Source organism: Psammomys obesus, unplaced genomic scaffold (genome assembly GCF_907164565.1).
Source record: "Psammomys obesus unplaced genomic scaffold, mPsaObe1.curated_primary_1811, whole genome shotgun sequence".
Lineage (NCBI taxonomy): Eukaryota > Metazoa > Chordata > Mammalia > Rodentia > Muridae > Psammomys > Psammomys obesus.
This window is the reverse complement of record NW_026590062.1, coordinates 25238608-25258741: the sequence shown is the minus strand read 5'-3', so window position 1 is coordinate 25258741 and position 20134 is coordinate 25238608. Positions and strand designations below refer to the sequence as shown.

Genomic DNA, 20134 nt, shown 5'->3' with positions numbered 1-20134 from the left:
GTAGGTAGGCCGAGGTGAGGGGACTCTGGCTTCTAGGCCAGCCTGGGATACATGGTTATCACAGACAGGAACCCCCCCCCCGCCCCGTTCAGCTGTGGGGGATGGTGGCCGATGCTTTTCCACTGAAGGTTTCTCTTGGGTAATGGAGACATAGAGAGCTAGCATAGGAAATCTGAACCCCCTCGAGTAATCTCTACTAGCCCTTTCAAAAGAACACTGAGTAAAAGCAAAACATAAATAAAAGAAGTACATTTGCTAAGTAGGTAGAGCTTGAACCCAAACATGAAGTGAGTTCAGAGACACAAGGGTAGTTCAGCATATGGAAGGCAATAGTATAGCATGACATACAAAAAGACGTAAGGACAGAGATCACATGACCAGTGCAATCAATTTAGGAAGGGCCTTCAACCAACCATAAACAAAGACTTTCTGAGAACTCCAAAAGCACAGGAACTAACCCCAAGAATTGACAAATGAGATTACAAAACAAGAAGCTCTCTTACAGGGCAAAGGAAACAATTGCCAGGATGAAGAGACAGCGCAAAGAATAAGGGGGAAAAAAACTTTGCCAATTACACATCAAATAGGGATTCATATATAAAACATATAAAGAACTGCGAAATTTTAACACTAAGAACAAAATCATCTAGTCAATAAAAGGGTTAATGAACTCCAGAGAAGTTCAGGTAGTGGATGGATATGGAGAAGAGTTAACATCCACAGCCAGCAGGGAAACACTGACTAAGACTGCTTTGAGGTCTTTCACACCCCAGTGAGAAACAACAGAGATGCTGACAAGGATACGGAGAAGGTAAACTTGTGCAGTCACTGTGGAAGTCAATGTGGAGCTGCCTCAGAAATGAATAGGACGGCCACGTTTTCAGCCATACCACTCCTGGATGTGTATCCAAAGGACTAGAGTCGATATGCCAGAGAAACACTGACTTAGATGTGAGTGCCTGTCTGTATGTGTGTACACTATGACATGCTGGCCCATCCACGCTTATTGCTGCAGCACTCACATATACATGGATCTACATTCTCTCTCCTCCCTGCCCCTCGTGTGTGTGTGTGTGTGTGTGTGTGTGTGTGTGTGTGTGTGTGTAGGCCATGATTCTAGAATGGAGATCAAGAGTGGAGAGGAGGACATTTTAAGGGAATTTTAAGGAAGGGCAGGAAAGGGGGAGAGTCAGGTGATACATGTGACACGAAAATTGAAGGAAACTATTATGGAGGAGTAAGAGAAAAACGAGCCAGGGACGGCAGGGTCATGAAGGAGGGCAGTGGGAGAGGGGGTGGATGTGTTAGGAAGAAAATATGATGACAAACACGTACCAAACTGTCATCAAAACCCATTAGTTTGACTAGTTTGAAAATTGATCTATAAAAAATAAGTAACATGTGAAAATAGTACCTGAAGGCAGACAGCTGTACCTACCTGTGGTGTGGAGATATGGTACATTTGGGGACAGAAAGAAAGGAACACTAAAGGACTCAACCAAAATAAATAGTTAAGATGGTAAACTTTACATGTATTTTGTTGCAATTAGAAATAAAAACAGGGATGCCAGGCATGATGGCACTTGGGAGGCAGAAGCAGGTGGATCGCTGTGAGTTTGAGGTCAGCCTGGTCTACAAAGCAAGTTCTGGAACAGCCAGAACTGTTACACAGAGAAACCCTGTCTCAAAAAAAGTGGGGTAGGGGAGAAAAGGAAAGGAAAAAAAAGAAAAGAAAAAAAAGAAAAAAGCAGAGGCTGGAGAGATGGCTCAAAGGTTAAGAGCACTGGTTGCTCTTCCAGAGGTCCTGAGTTCAATTCCCAGCATGATGGCTCACAACCATCTTTAATGAGGTCTGGTGCTCTCTTCTGGCTTGCAAGGCATACATGCATGCAGAATGCTATATATAAAATAAAAATAATAATAAAAAGAAAAACAGAGATTTGTAAGATGACATAGCTGTTAAGAACACTTGCTCCTCTTGCAAAGTACCTGAGTCAGTTCCCAGAAGCACAGTGGAGCTCACAACCACCTGTAACTCTAGTTCCAGCCGCTCTGATGCTCGTTCAGCCTTTATACGCGCCATTAGTGCATGTGCAAACTTGCAGTAACTCACACACCTCTAAGTCAGTCTGTAAAACCGCATATACAAAAATGAAGAGCAATTTCCTAAAAGGCGAAAAACACAACTGGGTATGGATAGTAACTCCAAACTTATCAGACATGTTAGCCAGGAGTCTGTCTATAGCTGCAAGCAGAATCAGCTGGTTAGAAAAAAAGAGCCCAAACGACATCTCAAAAGAGATATGAGAAATGTAAAATAATGAAGAGACCAGAAACAGGGAGAAGCCCTAAGTTCCAGAAGAAAATGTAGTAAAACATGGCATATATCATGGCTCAGCACCTTCTGAAGCTATGAGGAAAGAAACAAGCACCATGGAGAAAGAAATGTATGCATTACAGAAAATGTTAAATAAAGAAAAATACTAAAAGGCCCTAGAAGGAAAATGCATATTATTTATAGGAGTTGTGATTTAATTGGTATCTTATCAACAAAAAGAAACGGAGGTTCCTAAGCAGAAAATTATGAATCTACAATTTTATTTATGTACTTGTCTATTGGTTGTTTAAAACAAGGTACCTCAAGCTGGCTTCAGACTCATTGTGTTGCCAAGGATGACCCTGAACTCCTGATCTCCTGCCTCCATCTTCCAAGTGCTGCGATTACAGGTGTGCACAAGCACACCAGGGCTGAGTCTAAAAAATTGTATGCAGATCAATCACCCTTCAGAAGCAGAGTGAAGGAGAGACAAGTTCAGACAGCCATAGAAACTACTAACTGCTCTTTATAAAACTATCTTTTGGAAAAAAAATAAAGCTTCTCAGAAGCAAGTTACAGTTCAAAGTGCAAACATAGGAGCCAGGGGTGCTTGGTCATCTCAGATTGTCTGAGAAAATAGCCTATTTAAATACACGTAACACATTAGCCTGGTTGTTCCTGATTTCTGTGCCTTTGTTCTGGTTAAGACCAAGGTCAGCTCTGCCTGGCTACTCCCAAGCACCTTTCCTGCCTCTTATTCAGCCCCTCTTCTCCACTTTACAAAGTAAACATTTATTTTATGTGTATGAGTGCTCTGTCTGCATGTGTGCCTGCATGCCAGAAGAGGGCATCAGATCCCAGTGTAGATGTTGTTGCTGGGAACTGAACTCAGGACCTCCGGTAGAGCAGACAGTGTTCTTAACTGCTAAGCCATTCTCTCCAGCCCAACACTGTTAAAATGTACCACCTGAATGGCGAAGGTCTCAGATTCCGCTGGAACTGGAATTATAGATAGTTGTGAGCCAACAGATGGATGCCAGGAACTAAAATTGGGTCTTCTAGAAGAACAACAAATGCTTCTAATCATTGAGCGATCTCTCCAATCCCATCATTCACTCTTTTTTAAAAAAGTGTCCTGGGAATGCCCTTGCATGATTCTTCTGTATTTCTTGGGCTCCATGCCTTTCCTAGTAGCAAAATATGAGATGCTGGGAAATATACCTTTCAACTAGACAGCTTGTCCAGGATCATCTTTGCGTGTGTGTGTGTGTGTGTGTGTGTATGGTGCACATACATACACACAGACAAAAAAAAAACACATTCGTATACATAAAATAAATAGCCGCTTTTAAAAAAAAGCGACTCATGCTCTTTTCTTCTTGCTCTCTTTTCTTTCTTTTTCTTAGCTTTTGGTGATCCTTTACTCTCTTCCACTATTCTTATTCATTTGTCAGTCCCTAAATGAATCTGTAGGTTAGCATTAGACCATTAGACCACAGCTTGTCTTCTCTTCACACCATTCCTTTGTTAAATTAAATCATTCATATCATTCTTATGTGGGCAAATTTCACATTTGTAGTTACAGCACACGCAAACATGGGTGTATAGTTATTGCCTTTGGAAACAACAAATCAGTGTATAAAAGTAAAAAGATGAAGAGGGTAAAGGAGAATGAAGTATGTGCTTGGTTCTGATATGCTCTTTCAGAAAAGAAATAGAAGCCTTTATGAAGCGTAAAGCTCCAATATTCACTCCCTCATAGTTCCCAATGGCCAGCAATCAGGTCCTGGGCTGCAATGAAGAGCTGCACTTACTGCAAGGCTAACATGGGGGAACTATTCTCTTTCTACCTCCTTCCCATGGAATTACCTGGGTTTAGTTCCTTGAAGTTTAACAGACTAAAAGTTTGTCATTGGCTTCAGGCCGAGGTGCTCTCAGTTTTCACCACACAGACCTTTCCATTGAGTTAACAAGGTAGTGGTTGTGTTTATTGGAAGGCACAAGAAGGTGAAAAGAGGTCGAGTGAGAGCAGGCTGAAAATACTTTGGTTTGGTTTGGTTTGGTTTTTTGAGACAGGGTTTCTGTGTGTAGTCCTGGCTGTCCTGGAACTCACTCTATAGACCAGGCTGGCCTGGAATTCAGAGATCCACCTGCCTCTGCCTCCCGAGTGCTGGGATTAAAGGCGAGAGCCACCATGACCAACTGAAAATACAGTCTTAAACAACCTGATCTCAAAGGGAGATGGGCGTTGCCTTCTGTTACTTTGCTGACAGCGATCTTAAAGTGCAGCCCTGTACAAACGGGCGAAGGCCACAGAAGCAGTGCACCTCATGTGTTGGTTTACACGCGATGCCTCCTTCGTCTCAGCATTTGAGTGCTCAGTCTCCAGGTAGTGGCACTGTTAGAGATTTAGAAAAGGAAGCCTTGGAGGAGGTATGTCACTGTAGCGGGGTTTGGAGAATTCAAAGAGTTTTGAATTTTGAGTTTTCAAAACCATTTTGAGTTTTCTCTGTTTCCTGCTTGGACTTAAAACTTAAGTTGCCAAACACTGTACATGTACGCCCAGCGATAAGTTAAGACATGAGCCCTCCAATTCTTCCTCTTGCCTATATGTCTCTTGTGCTTGCTGCCATGACAACTATTATCCTTCTTGAACTGTAATTCCAAAGAAATTGCTTCCTCTGTAAGTTTCCTTCGCTATAGTGTCTTCATACAGCTATAAGAAAATACACCACACAAGCCCGGTGTCTCAGGAGCTCAGATGATAAAGCATTTTATAAACACCAGGGAAGACTGAGATAGGTGGGCACAGTTACTGCCAATCAGCTGTACAGTTGGGGCACCTTGCTCCTGTCAGACTGCAGGTGGCACATTTGAGAAGGCCACTCATTTTTCTGTGCTGTGACATAAATCGCTACAATAATGCAAAATGTAAGCTTAAAACGTTTACTAATGGCTGGGAAGATAGCTCAGAGGCAGTGTCTGCCTAGCATGTGTGAAGCCCTAGATTCAGTTCCCACCAATGTGCTATGAAGTTGTCCTGTGGCTACCATCTCTTTTGGATCTCATTTGCATTATTTATGTAGTATCTCCATTTCATTTCTCACTTTTAGAGCAAGTCTCCAAAAATTTTCCTCCTCATTTAAGTAGGAGACGCTTTTATCATGAAGTCATTTTTGTTAGTGTCAGAACTCAAGCGTTCCAGCTTACCTACTGAGTTCTGCTGTTATTTTATTTAAAAAAGACAAAACTAGCACATTATAAGATTAGTGTATTAACAGTTAGCACATGGATTTGCATCAACTTGATGAGGCAATCTCAAATCGTTGTAAACACATAGCCGTGGTCAATGTGTCCACTGAAAAACCTTAACAGCAACTAGTGTGTTTGGCGCTTACTTTGCCAGGCAGCCCTTGTGGGGTTGCTAGGAGGCTCTTATGTGCAGTTCCACTCCAGGCCACAGGGGGCAGAGCAGCGCCTTCCGGCTCGCCGTTCTCGAGGCCGCGTCTTTCCCTGTAGGAACCGACCAAGTCAGTGCGGAAAGGGGGATGAGATGGTGCAGAGGGCCAGTAGGCCTGGCCCAGGCTTGCTGTCGTGGGGCGCTGCGCTCCCTTTTGGTTCATTACTTCAAAGTACGTGATCCAGGGAAGCTGCCACGGACGGTGCATCCCAGGAGACTCCTAGGCAGCGCCGGGGCGCGCCCGCCGCTCTCTCCTCCCCCGTCGGGCGGGCATAAGGTGTGCTCCGCTCCGCGCGGCCGGACCGGAAGCTGGCGCGGGCTGCGCGCGCCGCTCGGCCGGGGAGGTCCGCGCCGCGAGGGTCCGCTGTCCAGCCGGGCGCGTCCGGGCCCATGGGTCTCCATGGCGACGGCGGGGCTCTCGCTGCCCGAGCCGGGCCGCGGCGTGCCGAGGGCCTCGGCGGCAGCGTGGCCGTGTTCGCCGCCGTGGCCGCCGTGTTCGCCCTCACGCTGCCCCGCTCGCTGCCCGGGGGAGACTCGGGTAAAGTACTCGCGGGCCGCCCCCTCCCCTCCCTCCCTGTTCCGGGGTGCTGCCCGCCGCCTCGGTGTTCGGTCCCGTCTCCGGGCTCAGCGCAGGGTTCTGAGTTCCAGAACCAGGCCGTCTCTCGGTGTCTGGATCTCCGGCCTCTGTGTTCTCGAGCTGTCCAGCAGCGGATGGAATTTAACCACCTGTCTACCTAACCCGGATCGTTTTTACTTTCCATAAATATCACGTACCGAGCCCCTGCAGTGTTATAGAAAAAAAAGATTGACAGTAGTGAACAAATAGTACGGGACGTTCTTGGTAGAGACGACAGCGAGTTACTAAATAAACTACATTTTAAGGGATCGTAAGTGAACGGAAGAACTAAGAGAAAATGTGGTTGAGTGGCAGTGAGTCGTAGGTCCTTCAGAAGGTAAGCAAAGGTTTCTTAGGAGGTGGTATTAGAACCTGAATATTAAGGAAACAGCCATGCAGAAAATTCAGAGAGCAACTATAAAAGGGAATGCCAGGTGCAACTTAAAGCACCCCTCTCTGAAAAGGAAAAGCATGTTTCACGCAGATTAAGTCAGGGGCATAACTGTTCCCATATCTGAGACTAGAAGCACGTTTCTTGTTTTACAGCCAGATCAAATGACCGATGATACCTCATAATAAGCAATGTTTTCAGAGTGGTGCTGTAACTTAACTATTTCCTGTTTATCGTTTCACTATGTGACAAGTTCTTTCAGATTTGTTTGCGGAAGCAGGGAATGTGCATCATCTCCTAGCCTGTGGGTCAGTAGCTCAGTGCAGTTTAGCTGGCTTTGCTAACATGGGACAGGGTGTGGGCCGGGAGTTGCAGATCTCTCCGGGCCCCATTGGGGAGCATCTTCTTCCAAACTCAAGTCTAGTCCTTTGCTGTGTGGCTCTCCATAAGATGGCTGATTCCTGTCAAAAGGAAGAAAATAGAGCATTCTGTCTGACACCGCTGTCATTTTGAAACCTAATCCTGGAAGTGATATGCCACTGCCCTGTTTTATTTGAGGGAGTCAGTAAATCTAGACCAGTTCAAAGGGGAGAGGATTACACGGCAAGAAAGCCAGGAGATGGGGATTACCAGGACTGTCTTCAAGATAGCTTGCCACGGGAAGAATCCTTGATGCTCCATTTTCAGGTCATCTCCTCTTTCCGGTTCCACTGAGCACTCAATGGGGTGGTGTTCATTCGCATGGCTGGGAATGGAGTTATTAGCTTTTCAAGATTAATATTAAATAATGAAGTAGTTGAAGGGTGTCAAGAGGTTTGATATTTTTGAGTGTTTATTTAGAGGATAGATAGCTCTGTACCCAAAGTCACAGTGAGGGAGGGTTTTCTGAAAAGAATCTAAGCAGAGTGATTTTATAACATTCTTCTTAATGTCTACTCAAAAGAATTTTGGGACATTGTTAAATTCTCTATCACACGTAGTGATAATAAATTTGTAATTGTTGCCTTTTATAATTCTGTATTTCATGTGTTACCAAAAGAATAAAGTTCTGTATTAATCTGAATTATGAGACTTCTTGCATGTTATGATTTGTTTTCCTGGATGCTAAATAGCAGTTGCTTCTGATATTTTATGGTCATTTTTGGAATCATTGAGCTATTTTTCAACTGTGTGCCAATGTGGAAATATTGTTTAAGCTTACTTTTGATCATATTGTTTCTGTATTGGATGTACTTGAATGTTTATGAAATATATATTCTGTCAATAAACAGAACACATATCAAAACAAAATAAAGCATGAAGCTCTTTCTGATAAGTCTTAAGTTTTACTCTGTAAATCTACCACATTGTGGGCATTGCCTTTTTTTTTTTTTTTTTTTTTTTTTTTTTTTGCTACCAGACATTCATTCATGGACAGTTCTCATAATCCTTGAGAAAAAGAATTAATTTATAGATGGATTTATATATGTTAAATATCGTGATTTTAATGGATGACATATAGCCATACCAAATATACGTGCACTTGAAGCATGTATAGACAGCTCTGGGCTCACTGCTAGTTTGCATCTGGGATAACAAAGTTGTGTGTTTCAAACCTGAATACACTTCAGAATTGCCCAGCAAGTCTGGGTGGTAATGTAAGGAGACCTTCAGGGCCCCACTGATGAGGACTAGAAGAAAGCAAGAACTCAAGAGGCGCTGAGTTTATCTCAGTGTTTACTTTTGCCTTCCCCTTTCTTCACATTCATTTTAACAGCATTTCCTTTGGTCTTGATCATGAATACATTATAGATTTTGAACAGTGGCATATTTTTGTTTAGATTGAGCATTGCCAAGAATTAATTAAACTGTCGATTTCCAGTTTTATCTTTACAACAACAGAAGTTCAGGGATAAAAATATGTGTGAGTGTGTGTATGTGAGAAAAGCAGTTATAAGAGATGGTATTAATATTACAGTGTAGTTTGAATACATTCTGAATGGAAGAGAATGAGAACCTTGAAAGCTGGAACTTAAGAGCAAAAATAAATCAAAACTGAGTGAAGACTAGGAGAAAAAATTTAAGTTTGCTGCCTTTGAGTAGTTACACAGAAAGCAGTTACAAGCATTTTTAGACTGTAGTTTCTATGTAGTGAGGTTTTCAGGACATGTGAAGTACTTCAGTTTCTGGGGCGTCAATATCAGTGAATGACCTGAGTAAGCAGCATGTATGTATTTGCCCTTTTGGGGGTTTCTGTGAAGCTGTCATTCACTTAGAAAATGAGGTTTCTGAGTAGCCAGGAGGACAATATGCTATGTCTTTGCCACCGTCTATGTGCAGAGGATTTGTGTTAGGTCCTTTGTGGGTGGTCAGAGAGGAGGCAGGTGGCGTGTCTTGTGAGATCCTGAAGCGGATATGATGATGTTTTTAAACTTAGAGAAGTGAAAACAACTAGCTAGAATATAATCCTGTATTGGAAAGTGCTAAATAGTCAAGTAGGTTCCTGGGGAGAAGAACCTGGGGCTAGAGTTGTGTAAGGAAAGGTGTTATTCAGAAGTGGCAGAGTGAACCCGGCCTTGACAGATCTAGGGAAGAAAGATTGAGAAATATTCCAGGGTGAGAGGATGACTGATGGGTTGTGAAAAAGGACCAACCGTAGTGGAACACTGGTATTCAGATTTGGAGAGTATAGGTTCAGTGGAAGCAAGGCTGCCAAAGGGACCTTGAAGCCATTAGGCCTGACTGGAGAAGCCCTTATTCTTGATAAGATATCTGGACTTCATTAAGTAACAGCAGCCACTGAGAAATTATAGGGACAGGGCCCAGCTTCTTGGTTTTGTATAATTTGGAGGAAGGGTGTTGCAGTCCATAGTAGTCTTGGAACAAAGATAAAGTGGATAAAGCCTGGTGGGTGAAGGTCCACTTTCATAACTAGGACAGTGGAAACGAAAGCCAGAAAGTTGATACCTGTCAAGGAATAGAAAATGTATACTAGCACCTTTCCTAATGAGCAGTAGTAACCACAAGTCACTATTAGGGCCGATGTCTCACGGTGCTGTGTAGGGACGGGAGTCAAAGGTAGTGTAGTTACTTCCAGTAGCAGACACTGGGTTACGTAGTAGCGTGCTGTAAGCTTAGAAAGGACCGCATGTACGTGAGGAGCTCCATGCAAAGAACAGGATGGCTTATTAGTTGAAAGAAAATATCCTGGGAGCGCTTACCAAGACAATGCAAATGCTTAGAGATACATGCCTTAATGTAGACAGCTATCCAACAAACCTCAGACCTCTGCACATATTTTATGTCAGACACCTATATCTTTTCTTTGCTGTAGGCGAGGCAGTCTCACCAGGTTGCCCAGACTGGCCTTGGACTTACGGTAATCCTCCTGCCTCTGCCTACCAAGCACTAAGATAACAGGCCGAAGCTATCACCATGCAGCTTTGCGACTGCGTGTGTGCTGAGCTCTTGACAGAAGGAAACACATCACAGTCATGCTCTGTAAATGTGTTTTGTACCTTTGCAAATGAATGCAACTTTCAGGAAGGAAAAGGATTTTTTTTTTTTTTTAAATGAGAATTCACCTATATTTCCACTGACCAGTTACTTAAAGTTATGGAAGATAGTCAGTTAATAAGACCTGTGGGAAAAAGTACTCTTAGACTGTTTCATGCTGTTAAATCTCTCCAGATTTACAGTTTTATCCAGTCAAATTAATGCAAAACCCCAGTGCAAGCATCCGGATTTTGAAAACTTTGGAGGAGTGTCATTCTGTAATAGTAATTATTGGTTTTACATTATTTTTTCACAGGGGAACTGATCACAGCCGCACATGAGCTTGGAGTAAGTATTAGTTTTATTGTTTAATCAATGCTCTCATTAACAGTTTTAGGAATTAAGAAAGTTTAATTAAGCATGGAATAAAGTAGATTAATTTATTTTCAAGCCCCAGTTTTTAGTAACTTATAAGTACAGTACGTGACAATTTACTTTAAGTTTTAAATCCAATTAACTGAAATTATAAAGCAAAGCCTTTACTATATATACAGTAGCTGGCTTATTATCACCCCAAATTTTGTATAAGCTGTGGAGAATAAATCGGGTTAACAATTTTAATAAGTTGATTATTTAATAAACTTTATTATGGTGTGTGATCCCTTTAGTCAAGACCTTCTGACTGTCAGGGGTGGTAATCCGATGGCAGTGTGGTCTTGCAACTCTCTCACCAAGATGATGTTGCAGGACCTGCATGTTTTCAGAGACTTTTTAAATGACCCAAATGGACTGTGACCCTAGAGCACAAACTGCTTCAGGACTGACAGTGGAATATATCACCTTTTCTTTAGGTGATGTACCAGATGATAGACCAATAAAGAAAATAACTATATTGACACAGATAACATTTTGAAGCCACTGTTGAGACATTAGTCCTCAAGCTTGCCGGAGAAAAGGGCTTCTTTTCAGGTAAAGCCCGTGTGACACATCTTTTTAGGTGAAAACATCTAACTGTTGCTTATTTTTTCTGTAGGTTGCTCATCCTCCGGGCTACCCTTTGTTCACACTGGCGGCTAGCCTGGCAATCACACTCTTTCCATTCGGTTCCATCGCCTACCGGGTCAACCTTCTCTGTGCTCTATTTGGAGCGGTAGCAGCTTCATTCCTTTTTTTCACTGCTTTCAGGTAAAGTAGTTGACTAGTTAACTGTGAGTAATCCTCACAGCCAGCTCTGTACATTAGTTGGTAAACTCTTTGTTGCTTGCGTGGCTTCCCTAAGTCACACGATTTCACTTCCTTACCCTGCATTGTGCAGTGCTTTGTGCAGTGGGGAGAGGGTGTCTGTTACCTGTTCCTTGTCACAGTTCTCTGGTTAGGCAGAACCAATGAGGTCTGTCACTTGACCAAGGTGAGGGCGGGCTTATGTAACCCAGCAACACAAAGCTTGTCTTATAAATGGTAAGTTCACCTAATTACTCACCATGCTGCTGATGGGCAGCTGCCTCTCAGGCTGGGCCTGCCTTCCAATTATATGATAAATATGAGCATACTATATGCTTTGGAAATGAGGCTGTTAGCCAAGGGAATCACATTTGGGGTACAGTTTTAGTGAGGTTTCATGTTGTCCCACGGTAGCCCTAAGGAAGGGGCACAGGATAGATCCTGATGACTTCATGCTGGAGACGTTCTTAGTTGGCAGCTGTTCTGTGTTTAATAGATTAGCTACTGGTTTAGGATATTGCTAAACTTGTTTGCCTTTGATGTTTCTGTCTCCATTTGCAACTTAGTCTAAACTTGTTTTCTAAGAGGATAATACCAAAAATATAAATTGTAATTTGTGGAAAATGGGGAAAAAATCCTGCTTCTGTAAGCTTTTCTTAAAATAATGTAAATATAGTCTAATTTGAATAGATTAGTTTACCAATATTAATTTTGGCAACTAGAATTTTAATATAATAGTCATAGTATTTTCCTTTAAATTTCTTCTAAATTTCTTTTGAATTATTTGTAGAAAAGGAAATTTAGCATAATAATTCTAAAACTTACCTTTAAATATATTTGTAGAAAGGGCTCAGAATCAACTATTATAGCTTTGATAATTTTATCTATATCACTTGATCTGTTTTGATTTAGCCCTACATATTTTCATTGATACTCAATCTTGTAATAGGCAGTGTTTAAAATAAGGTTTCTGTCTGAGTTGCTTAGTACTATAAATATTTTTTCTAAAAAGTTGGAATAATTTTGATTAAAACTATTTCTTCTGAATCTTCTATGACTAAGTACATTCCAGTTTTTTTACTGAGAGAAAATCCGATCTTTATTATTTTTAGATATTTGGGATGAAATTTGGAATTTAACCTGTTCAATATTGAATGCATGAGTTATTAATTTTCACAAGAAACTTTAACATAGACACTTTAGTACTGTGAATATGTGTGTGTGTACGCGTGTGTGTATGCTCTGAGGCAAGTAAGGTAATTGGTGGTCTAAAAGTGTTCATATTTTCTCACATATGTTGATGCCATTCTGTAAGGAGCTACCATTTTTTAAAAACACATATAAAAACCTCTTCCAAATTAAAATAGCTTTGAAGAATAATTTCCCTTTAGTTGCCCAGTTTAGAAATAGCTTTTATTACTTACTGTGCTTGAGTCTGTGAGTTTGAGATGAGCACATCAGCATGTGACTCTTTGACTTTAATACCAACAACGTTGATGAATCATTACACTTGCTGACACTTTAAATCCAACTCTAATGTGCTAAACTGGCTCTCTGAGTGGTTTTGCTAATATAGTACTTCAGAAAAGTTCTTTTCTCCCTGGAAAAGAATCTAGCGACAGTATTGCGCACATGCACTTCAATAGGAAAATACTTCATTATTTTGAATACAAATAACTGACAAGGTACATGTCCTTTGGGAACAACCCAGTTCAAGTGGCAAATCTGTTTTGTCAAACAATAGACACCCTTCAGAAAGGAGAAGCCATCTCTATGGTAATAGGACTAACAGTAGCCTATTGATTGAGTGGAAGAAGACATTATACAATGTCAGCTGGCTTGTTACAATTTCATTTGTTGTATGACCTGAACTTAACCTCTGAAACCTTTCTTCTATGAATATAAACCCAGCAGCAGGAGAGGTTTTGTGCAGCCATTACAGTGGTGGCTTTTCCCCAGTCCTGGTGTACAGTAAATATATTCCTTTACAGGTTTCCTCCCTGATCAGAATCGTTTAGGAGACATCTCACTACTTTATTCATTTGCAGACAGAGTCATCTTTCCATTTTGTTGTTGGATATTGAAGGATTTGGTTCAGAAGGTGGTTGGGTTCTCTCTGCCCCTGCCTTTAAGAGATCATTTCTTACATGTGGGTTAGGGTTGACTGGTGTGCAGTAAATTAATTTTTTTAACAGGTTAAGTTTGTTTTTTTTTTTTTCCAGTTAATTGTTTACATGGCAGTCACTATATTTAGTTCTTGGGGTGGACATAAAGACCTTCTATACCTTTTAAACAAAGATTGTGTTTCAAAGGAAAATCTCTGTTTAAATGTGTTGATGTAAAAAGCTCTGTTTTTTTTTCCCAGTAAACATGACTTAGATTGAAAGAACAATTTATTCCTTGTTTCCAATTACTATGCAATTTTTGCTTTTCTTGTATCCTTCTCTTGCTTTTAAAAGCCCTAAGATGTCATTAACACTGCATTTTTTTGTCAATCTTTCCAAATGGTTGGCAGGAACGCATTTGTATTTGATTTGCTCTAATGTAGAAGCCTATGAGTAAAATAGCACACTGAAGGCAGTATGTGTCATTGTAGTTTATTGAATTAAAAATAGTAAGAACGTGGCAGTACAGTAAATATTGTTCCCTTTGGGATTTTTTAAAGCATGCATTTTGTTAGAAGAACTCAGTCTTTCATTTTAATGGAATAATACTTAATTCATCACTTTATATTAAGGTTATGTAATTAAGTTAGTGTTTTAGAAGAACAGGGATTTTTCTTTTAAAGCCACTAAGGTAAATCACTCTTAAATTTGATAATATGTAATTTAAAGCATCCTATTTATAATTCATAGATGCTATATATAATTTTTTTAAGTTATAGGTAATTTATATCATAAATATGAATGCCACCTAACTTTGCTTACTATTTGATTTCGAAGTTATTTTCCAGGAAACATCGAACTAGATCCTATATAGTGAATAAGGAAGAGGGCCAAAGTCATCACCATCAAGCATGAGCTTCACATACATTTCCTGTGTGCTGCTATTACTTAAAGAGAAGAAAGCACACTGACAGCGTTGACAAAAACGCTGTACCTCAGGAAGGCTTAACTGTTACAGCTTCTGGTCAGGGCACAACTTATATCATTTGTTTGGGGAGGTATAAGGTAAGAAATACATTCTCCATATCCTTGAAAATCATCAAGTGAGGATGAGAAGGAGGAGGATGTTCACCTGTTAGTGGCCAGATGGGGCTACAGATAAATTCATGCCACAGTTTTTATTGAGCATCCAATGAGAAATGAAAGTAGAATGCTTATAATTTTTACAACAAAATTCACTGTTAAGGAAAGTGAGATAAACCATCTATTCAATAAGCATATTTTCAGGCATTCTAAAAGAGCCTGCCCCAGAAATTTATAAAAAACACTAACTAAGACCGTTAGCACAGTAGGTAAGAAGTCAGATCTTAATGTCAAATATATTGTATAGACTATGTACATATTAATAATCAATGGTATGTTGGAATTACAAAGAAATTAACATCAATTGTAGCAGTAATTGACAGGTTATTTTATGTCCATATTTTATGCATGGAATTTTTGTCATTTTTCATATTATGTATTTCTAAACATTAGTTCACTGCTAAAAATTAATTTGATTATGGTTTTGGAAAGCGCTTTATTCTGAGCAGTATGTCTACTATTACTATGCTTTGATTAAGATTCCATTCAATAAAGAATAGAAAATTAAAATGCCATACCTTGGAGAATGCGGAATCTCCTGCTTAAGGGACATTTGGATTTTCCACCTCAAAGACTGTTTTAGATTATTGCCATAGAGAATAATGTGCAGCGCTTCCTAATTTCAGAAGTAACTATGCATAAGTAACAAATCATCTCCAAGCTTTCATACTTGGAGAAGAATGGGAAGTACCAGAGCATTCATTTCCATTCAGAGGAATATCTGTCTTGATCCCTGGTTAATTGATCATATATTTTTCTCATACTTGTATTAAAATTGCATTGACTTGGGCTGGTTAAGCATATTAAGAACCAGTTCATTTGCATTTTCTTATAAGTTGAGGGACATATTAGGCTCAAATAGCAGTGCTTCATTTCGAAGGGAGAAAAGCAGGGCAAACCTCTTTTAAGACTGTAGAGTCTTTTCTGACAGCTAGTCAGAGTTAGAATTAGTTCAAGGAGATGTTAATAGTGCACTGGCTGGCCTAATCCCTTTGATATCACCAGGTATCCTCCTGTTCATGGGTTAATTGCTTTAAAAGCGAAGGCAATATTCTGAGCGGTGGGCCGCTTCACCTTTTCACAGCTGTTACCATTGAGTGACAACTAAATCCCATGTGTAAGATGAGGAAGAGCTCAATCTCCAATTGGGAGAAAATTTATGTAAACCGCAATCCCTTCAGAATGTGCGGAAGTCATAGACTTTCTTGATTTACTCTGCTTTTCCCAGAAAGCTCTATTGTTCACTTTCCTAAGTCCCATCAACCCTTTGTAGCAGAATATCACAGCGGCAGCAGATAGCTTGAAATATATAAATGCTATCATAGCTCTGATTAATAGCAGTGCTTATGAGTCAAGTCTGATAACAGCGCAGCTCTCCACTCAATTTCAGATACTGCTAATGGAATCTGTCTTCTCCAATTGTAATATGAGAAGGCCTAATTTGCCATGGAGCTTGGAGCTGTCACCAGTAGGGGATTGTGGGGTCAGATGGGAGCTGCCAGGTTTTTGCCCTGCAGCTTGTATCTCTCACTTTGAATAGAGCAGCCCCCTGCCTGCCAGTTAGCTGATAGGCCGCCGTGGGGCTTATGCCACTATGTACAATAGGGAAGGGCTGCACAGGCTGACTTTATAATTGTGAAGCTAGCTCATATTTCCACAGCTACTGTGCTGCATAATTTCTAATAAGTAGTTTTAACAAATGTCAGATTATGAAAAGTTTCCTCAATTACAAAAACTTATAAAACATTTAAATTGCTAAATCTCTTTCCTGCTGAGATTCTTGCTGCTGGAACCAGTCATGAGTTATTACTGTCTGGCTAAAAAAATACACATATTTCTTAAAATTACAAATAAAACAAGAATTACATACACTTGCAGCTTCTCAAACTCATAAAAGATAGATGATGACCTTAATGAATTGAATATTAAAATACATTTCATAACTTTGGGTAATTCAGGTATTTCATGTTCAGTTTCTTGTTTTTCATATTTGTTAGTGTTGGTGATGAAAGTAGCTTAATATCCTGACTCTGTTGGTCTTAATTAGTTGAATAGTTTCTGTTTACCTCCTACACTTGTATGGACTTAACAGTGTGAAAATGAGGCCACATCTTCTAAGTGTTCAGTTAAAAGGACTCCGGGTGTTGAGAGAAAGGCCTTGGCCCGTGCCTTTGACAGCAATGTGCTTGGAGCCGGGCTCAGCTCTGCTGCTGAATGCCAAGAACGCTATCAAGACTGCGCAGCAAGCTCATGTCCAGTTCTTACGTGTTTGTACATATGGCAGACAAAGCCAACTGTGGTCTGTAACCTGGCCACTGTTTTGAAGTAGGCAGCACCTCAGCAGGTATTGCTGTCATTGTGAAAGTTACTGGCTGCAAGCCACGGTGACTCACACCTGTAATTCAGCACTCAGGAGGTAGAGGCAGTCAGATCTCTGTGAGTTCAAGACCAGCCTGGTCAACAAAGCGAGTCCAGAACAGCCAAGACTACACAGAGAAACCCTGTCTCAAAAAAAGCAAAAAGAAAAAAAAAAAAGAAAGTTACTGGCATACAAGAAGCACTGGGATGCTAAAGACTAGCACAGTGCTTCCTTCTAGCTAGTTTAGGTATCAGATAGTGAGGTACGAGAAAATGAATTGTTTTAGACTTATTTTATAGCTTTATTAGATAGCTTTATTTAGGTCAATTTTTTTTTTTGAAAAAACATGGGGATTGAGGAGGCATGCACATGCCACAGGGCACCTGTGGAGGTCAGAGAACAGCTTGAGGGAGTTGGTTCTTTCTCTTCGCCATGTAGGTCTTGGGATCACATGCAGGTCTTCCGGCTTGGATGCAAGTCACTTTGCCTTACTGAACCATCATGCTGGCCTGTGAATCTGTTCATTTATAGAAGCAGGTGCTTCATAATCTTATTCCTTCCATTAGGTTTTGCTAGGTAGTTTTTCCTTATTGAAGGCTTTAAAATTTCCTCCACTTTTATGTGGTTTTAAGTTATGAATAACACAGGGCGGTTTTCCTTTCAGAGCATCAGTAGTTATTACAGGCAAAAACAGTAGTCTTGATCTGCTCAGGAAGAAAAAGTAACCTGAGAGCATTATCATTTATTATTATCCTTAATATTTATTTTAATTCTTATTATATAATGATAGTGATTATTAATTATTATTAAAGATAGGAGGATTATAGTTTTTGAGGCCCAGTGGTAGTAGCTGAAGAGATAAAACTTGAATATACCATGTCCTCAGTTACTGATTTTTGTTTATCAGGTTTCAACTTGGGAATGAAAAGGTTTAGCTCCCCTAGCTCTCAGTGGCTGCTGACTGGAACTTGACACATTAGATCCTCACAGCATATTTGCTGCAAGAATGTTGAATAACACACACACACACACACAAAGGAAGTATAACAGTACTTGGGTTTTTGTAGCCTAAAAGCCTAGTTTGACCATTCTCCATATGGCTTAGAGAGATGACAAGGTATGATGTTGATTATGTGAATGAGCCAGAAGGAAACCTTTACATCATTTTCATGACTAAAACCCAGAAAGATAAGAATATGGAAGGATAAGAATGATACATGTGCTGGTGGTGGTGGCCCACGCCTTTAATCCCAGCACTCAGGAGGCAGAGGCAGGCAGATCTCTGAGTTTGAGGCCAGCCTGGTTTACAGAGTGAGTTCCAGGACCACCAGGGCCACACAGAGAAACCCAGTCTTGGAAAACCAAAATCAAAAAAAGAAAAGAAAAAAGGAAGAAAAAGATGTGCACTTGATTGTATCCTGCTTTGGCACACTTCCTTCCTCTCATCCATTGTGACTTTCAGCTATCCGCAGGGAGTGACACTAATAGTAATTTAGTAGCCACTAATGTTCACATGCTGCTTCATGACCTGCCTGCTCCACTTCCTCAAAGCAGGAGCACTCCACAGAGACGAAAGCTCTCGTACCACGCAAGTATCACTGAAGTCTAATGCATTCATGAATTTTATGAGGCACATCAAATGTGTGTTTGGAACAAATTTCAGGTTTCTGTTATTTGCCTTCTGATTGAGGGGTAGACAAATATGTGACTATACATGAAAATCAAGTACCATGTAGTGGAAAGAAAAATGCACATTATCATCTATAGCAAATGTGTGTCAGTGGTATAAATTGTAACCTCCTGATTTATCCATCATGTCAACAGAAGAATACTATTCTATCAGTGAGGAAACTACTACACAATCAGGAGCTTTCATAGCAGCCCTCTCTGGATCTCATGGATGTTATGGACCAAAAAGAAGGCAGTTATGTTTTAGCTAAATAATGACAATGCTCACACTTACTAGGGTGGACTTTCTTAAAACTGTCACAGCTGCTCTACTTTAGAGTAGCATTTCTGCCGTTTGCATTACTCAGTGAAAACGCAGAGACTTGAGCACCCTTCCCATACTGTCTCGGTTTGTTTGTGTTCTGTGCTCTCCTAAAATGTGAACCACATGATTTTGTTGTTTTCAATACAACCCAACCACAGTTTTTTCCTCCCTCTACTCCTTCATTTCCCCTCAGAAAAGAACAGTCCTCCCAGCGATATCAGCTGAATACTGCATAACAAGATACAATAAGACTAGGCACAAACTCTCAAGGCTGGGTGAGGCAACCTAGTAGGCAGAAAAGGGTCTCAAGAGTAGGCAAAAGAGTCAGAGTTACCTCACTTCCACTGTTAGAAATCCCATAAGAACACCAAGCTAACAGCCATAACATATGTGCAGAGGACCGAGTATAGTCCCATCCAGCCTCTGTAATTGTTGCGTCAGTGTCTGTGAGCCCCTATGAGCCCTACTTAGTTGATGTCTACAGGGCATGTTCTCCTAGTATCCTGGACCATTTGGCTCCTACAGTTATTCCTCCATCTCTTCCATAGGATTCTCTGAGCTCAAAGGGGAGGGACCTAATAGAGATATCCAATTTTGGATCTCTGCCTAATGTTTGGCTGTGAACCACATGAATTTAGTGATATCCCAAGCAAAAAACAATCAAGATTCATTTACTACAAATATACCACAATATATTTACATAGAGAATATTTTTTATTAAAACGAAAACAAAAACTGGGCCTGACAGTGCAGACCTATAATCTGAGCTACTCAGGAGAATGGGATAGGAATAAAATAAGTTCAAAACCTGTCTGGGAACTTAAAGAGACCTCATCTCAAAAATAAATTTACAGGGCTGGAGAGATGGCTCAGAGGTTAAGAGCACTGCCTGCTCTTCCAAAGGTCTTGAGTTCAATTCCCAGCAGCCACATGGTGGCTCACAGCCATCTATAATGACATCTGGTGCCCTCTTCTGGCCTGCAGGTGTATATTGTAAGCATAATAAATAAATAAATAAATAAATAAATAAATAAATAAATAAATAAATAAATAAA

General features: G+C 40.5%; 1 protein-coding gene across 1 annotated transcript in view; it reads left to right on the top strand.

Moving 5' to 3' along the window:
* Positions 1-6109: 6109 nt before the first annotated feature.
* Tmem260 (transmembrane protein 260) overlaps positions 6110-20134 on the top strand; it is a 68998-nt gene continuing 54973 nt past the window's right edge. The window contains exons 1-3 of the mRNA XM_055606183.1: positions 6110-6315; positions 10575-10606; positions 11292-11443. Coding sequence (XP_055462158.1) covers positions 6168-6315; positions 10575-10606; positions 11292-11443 — 332 coding nt within the window. The 5' untranslated portion in view covers positions 6110-6167. The remainder of the gene's footprint in view (positions 6316-10574; positions 10607-11291; positions 11444-20134) is intronic.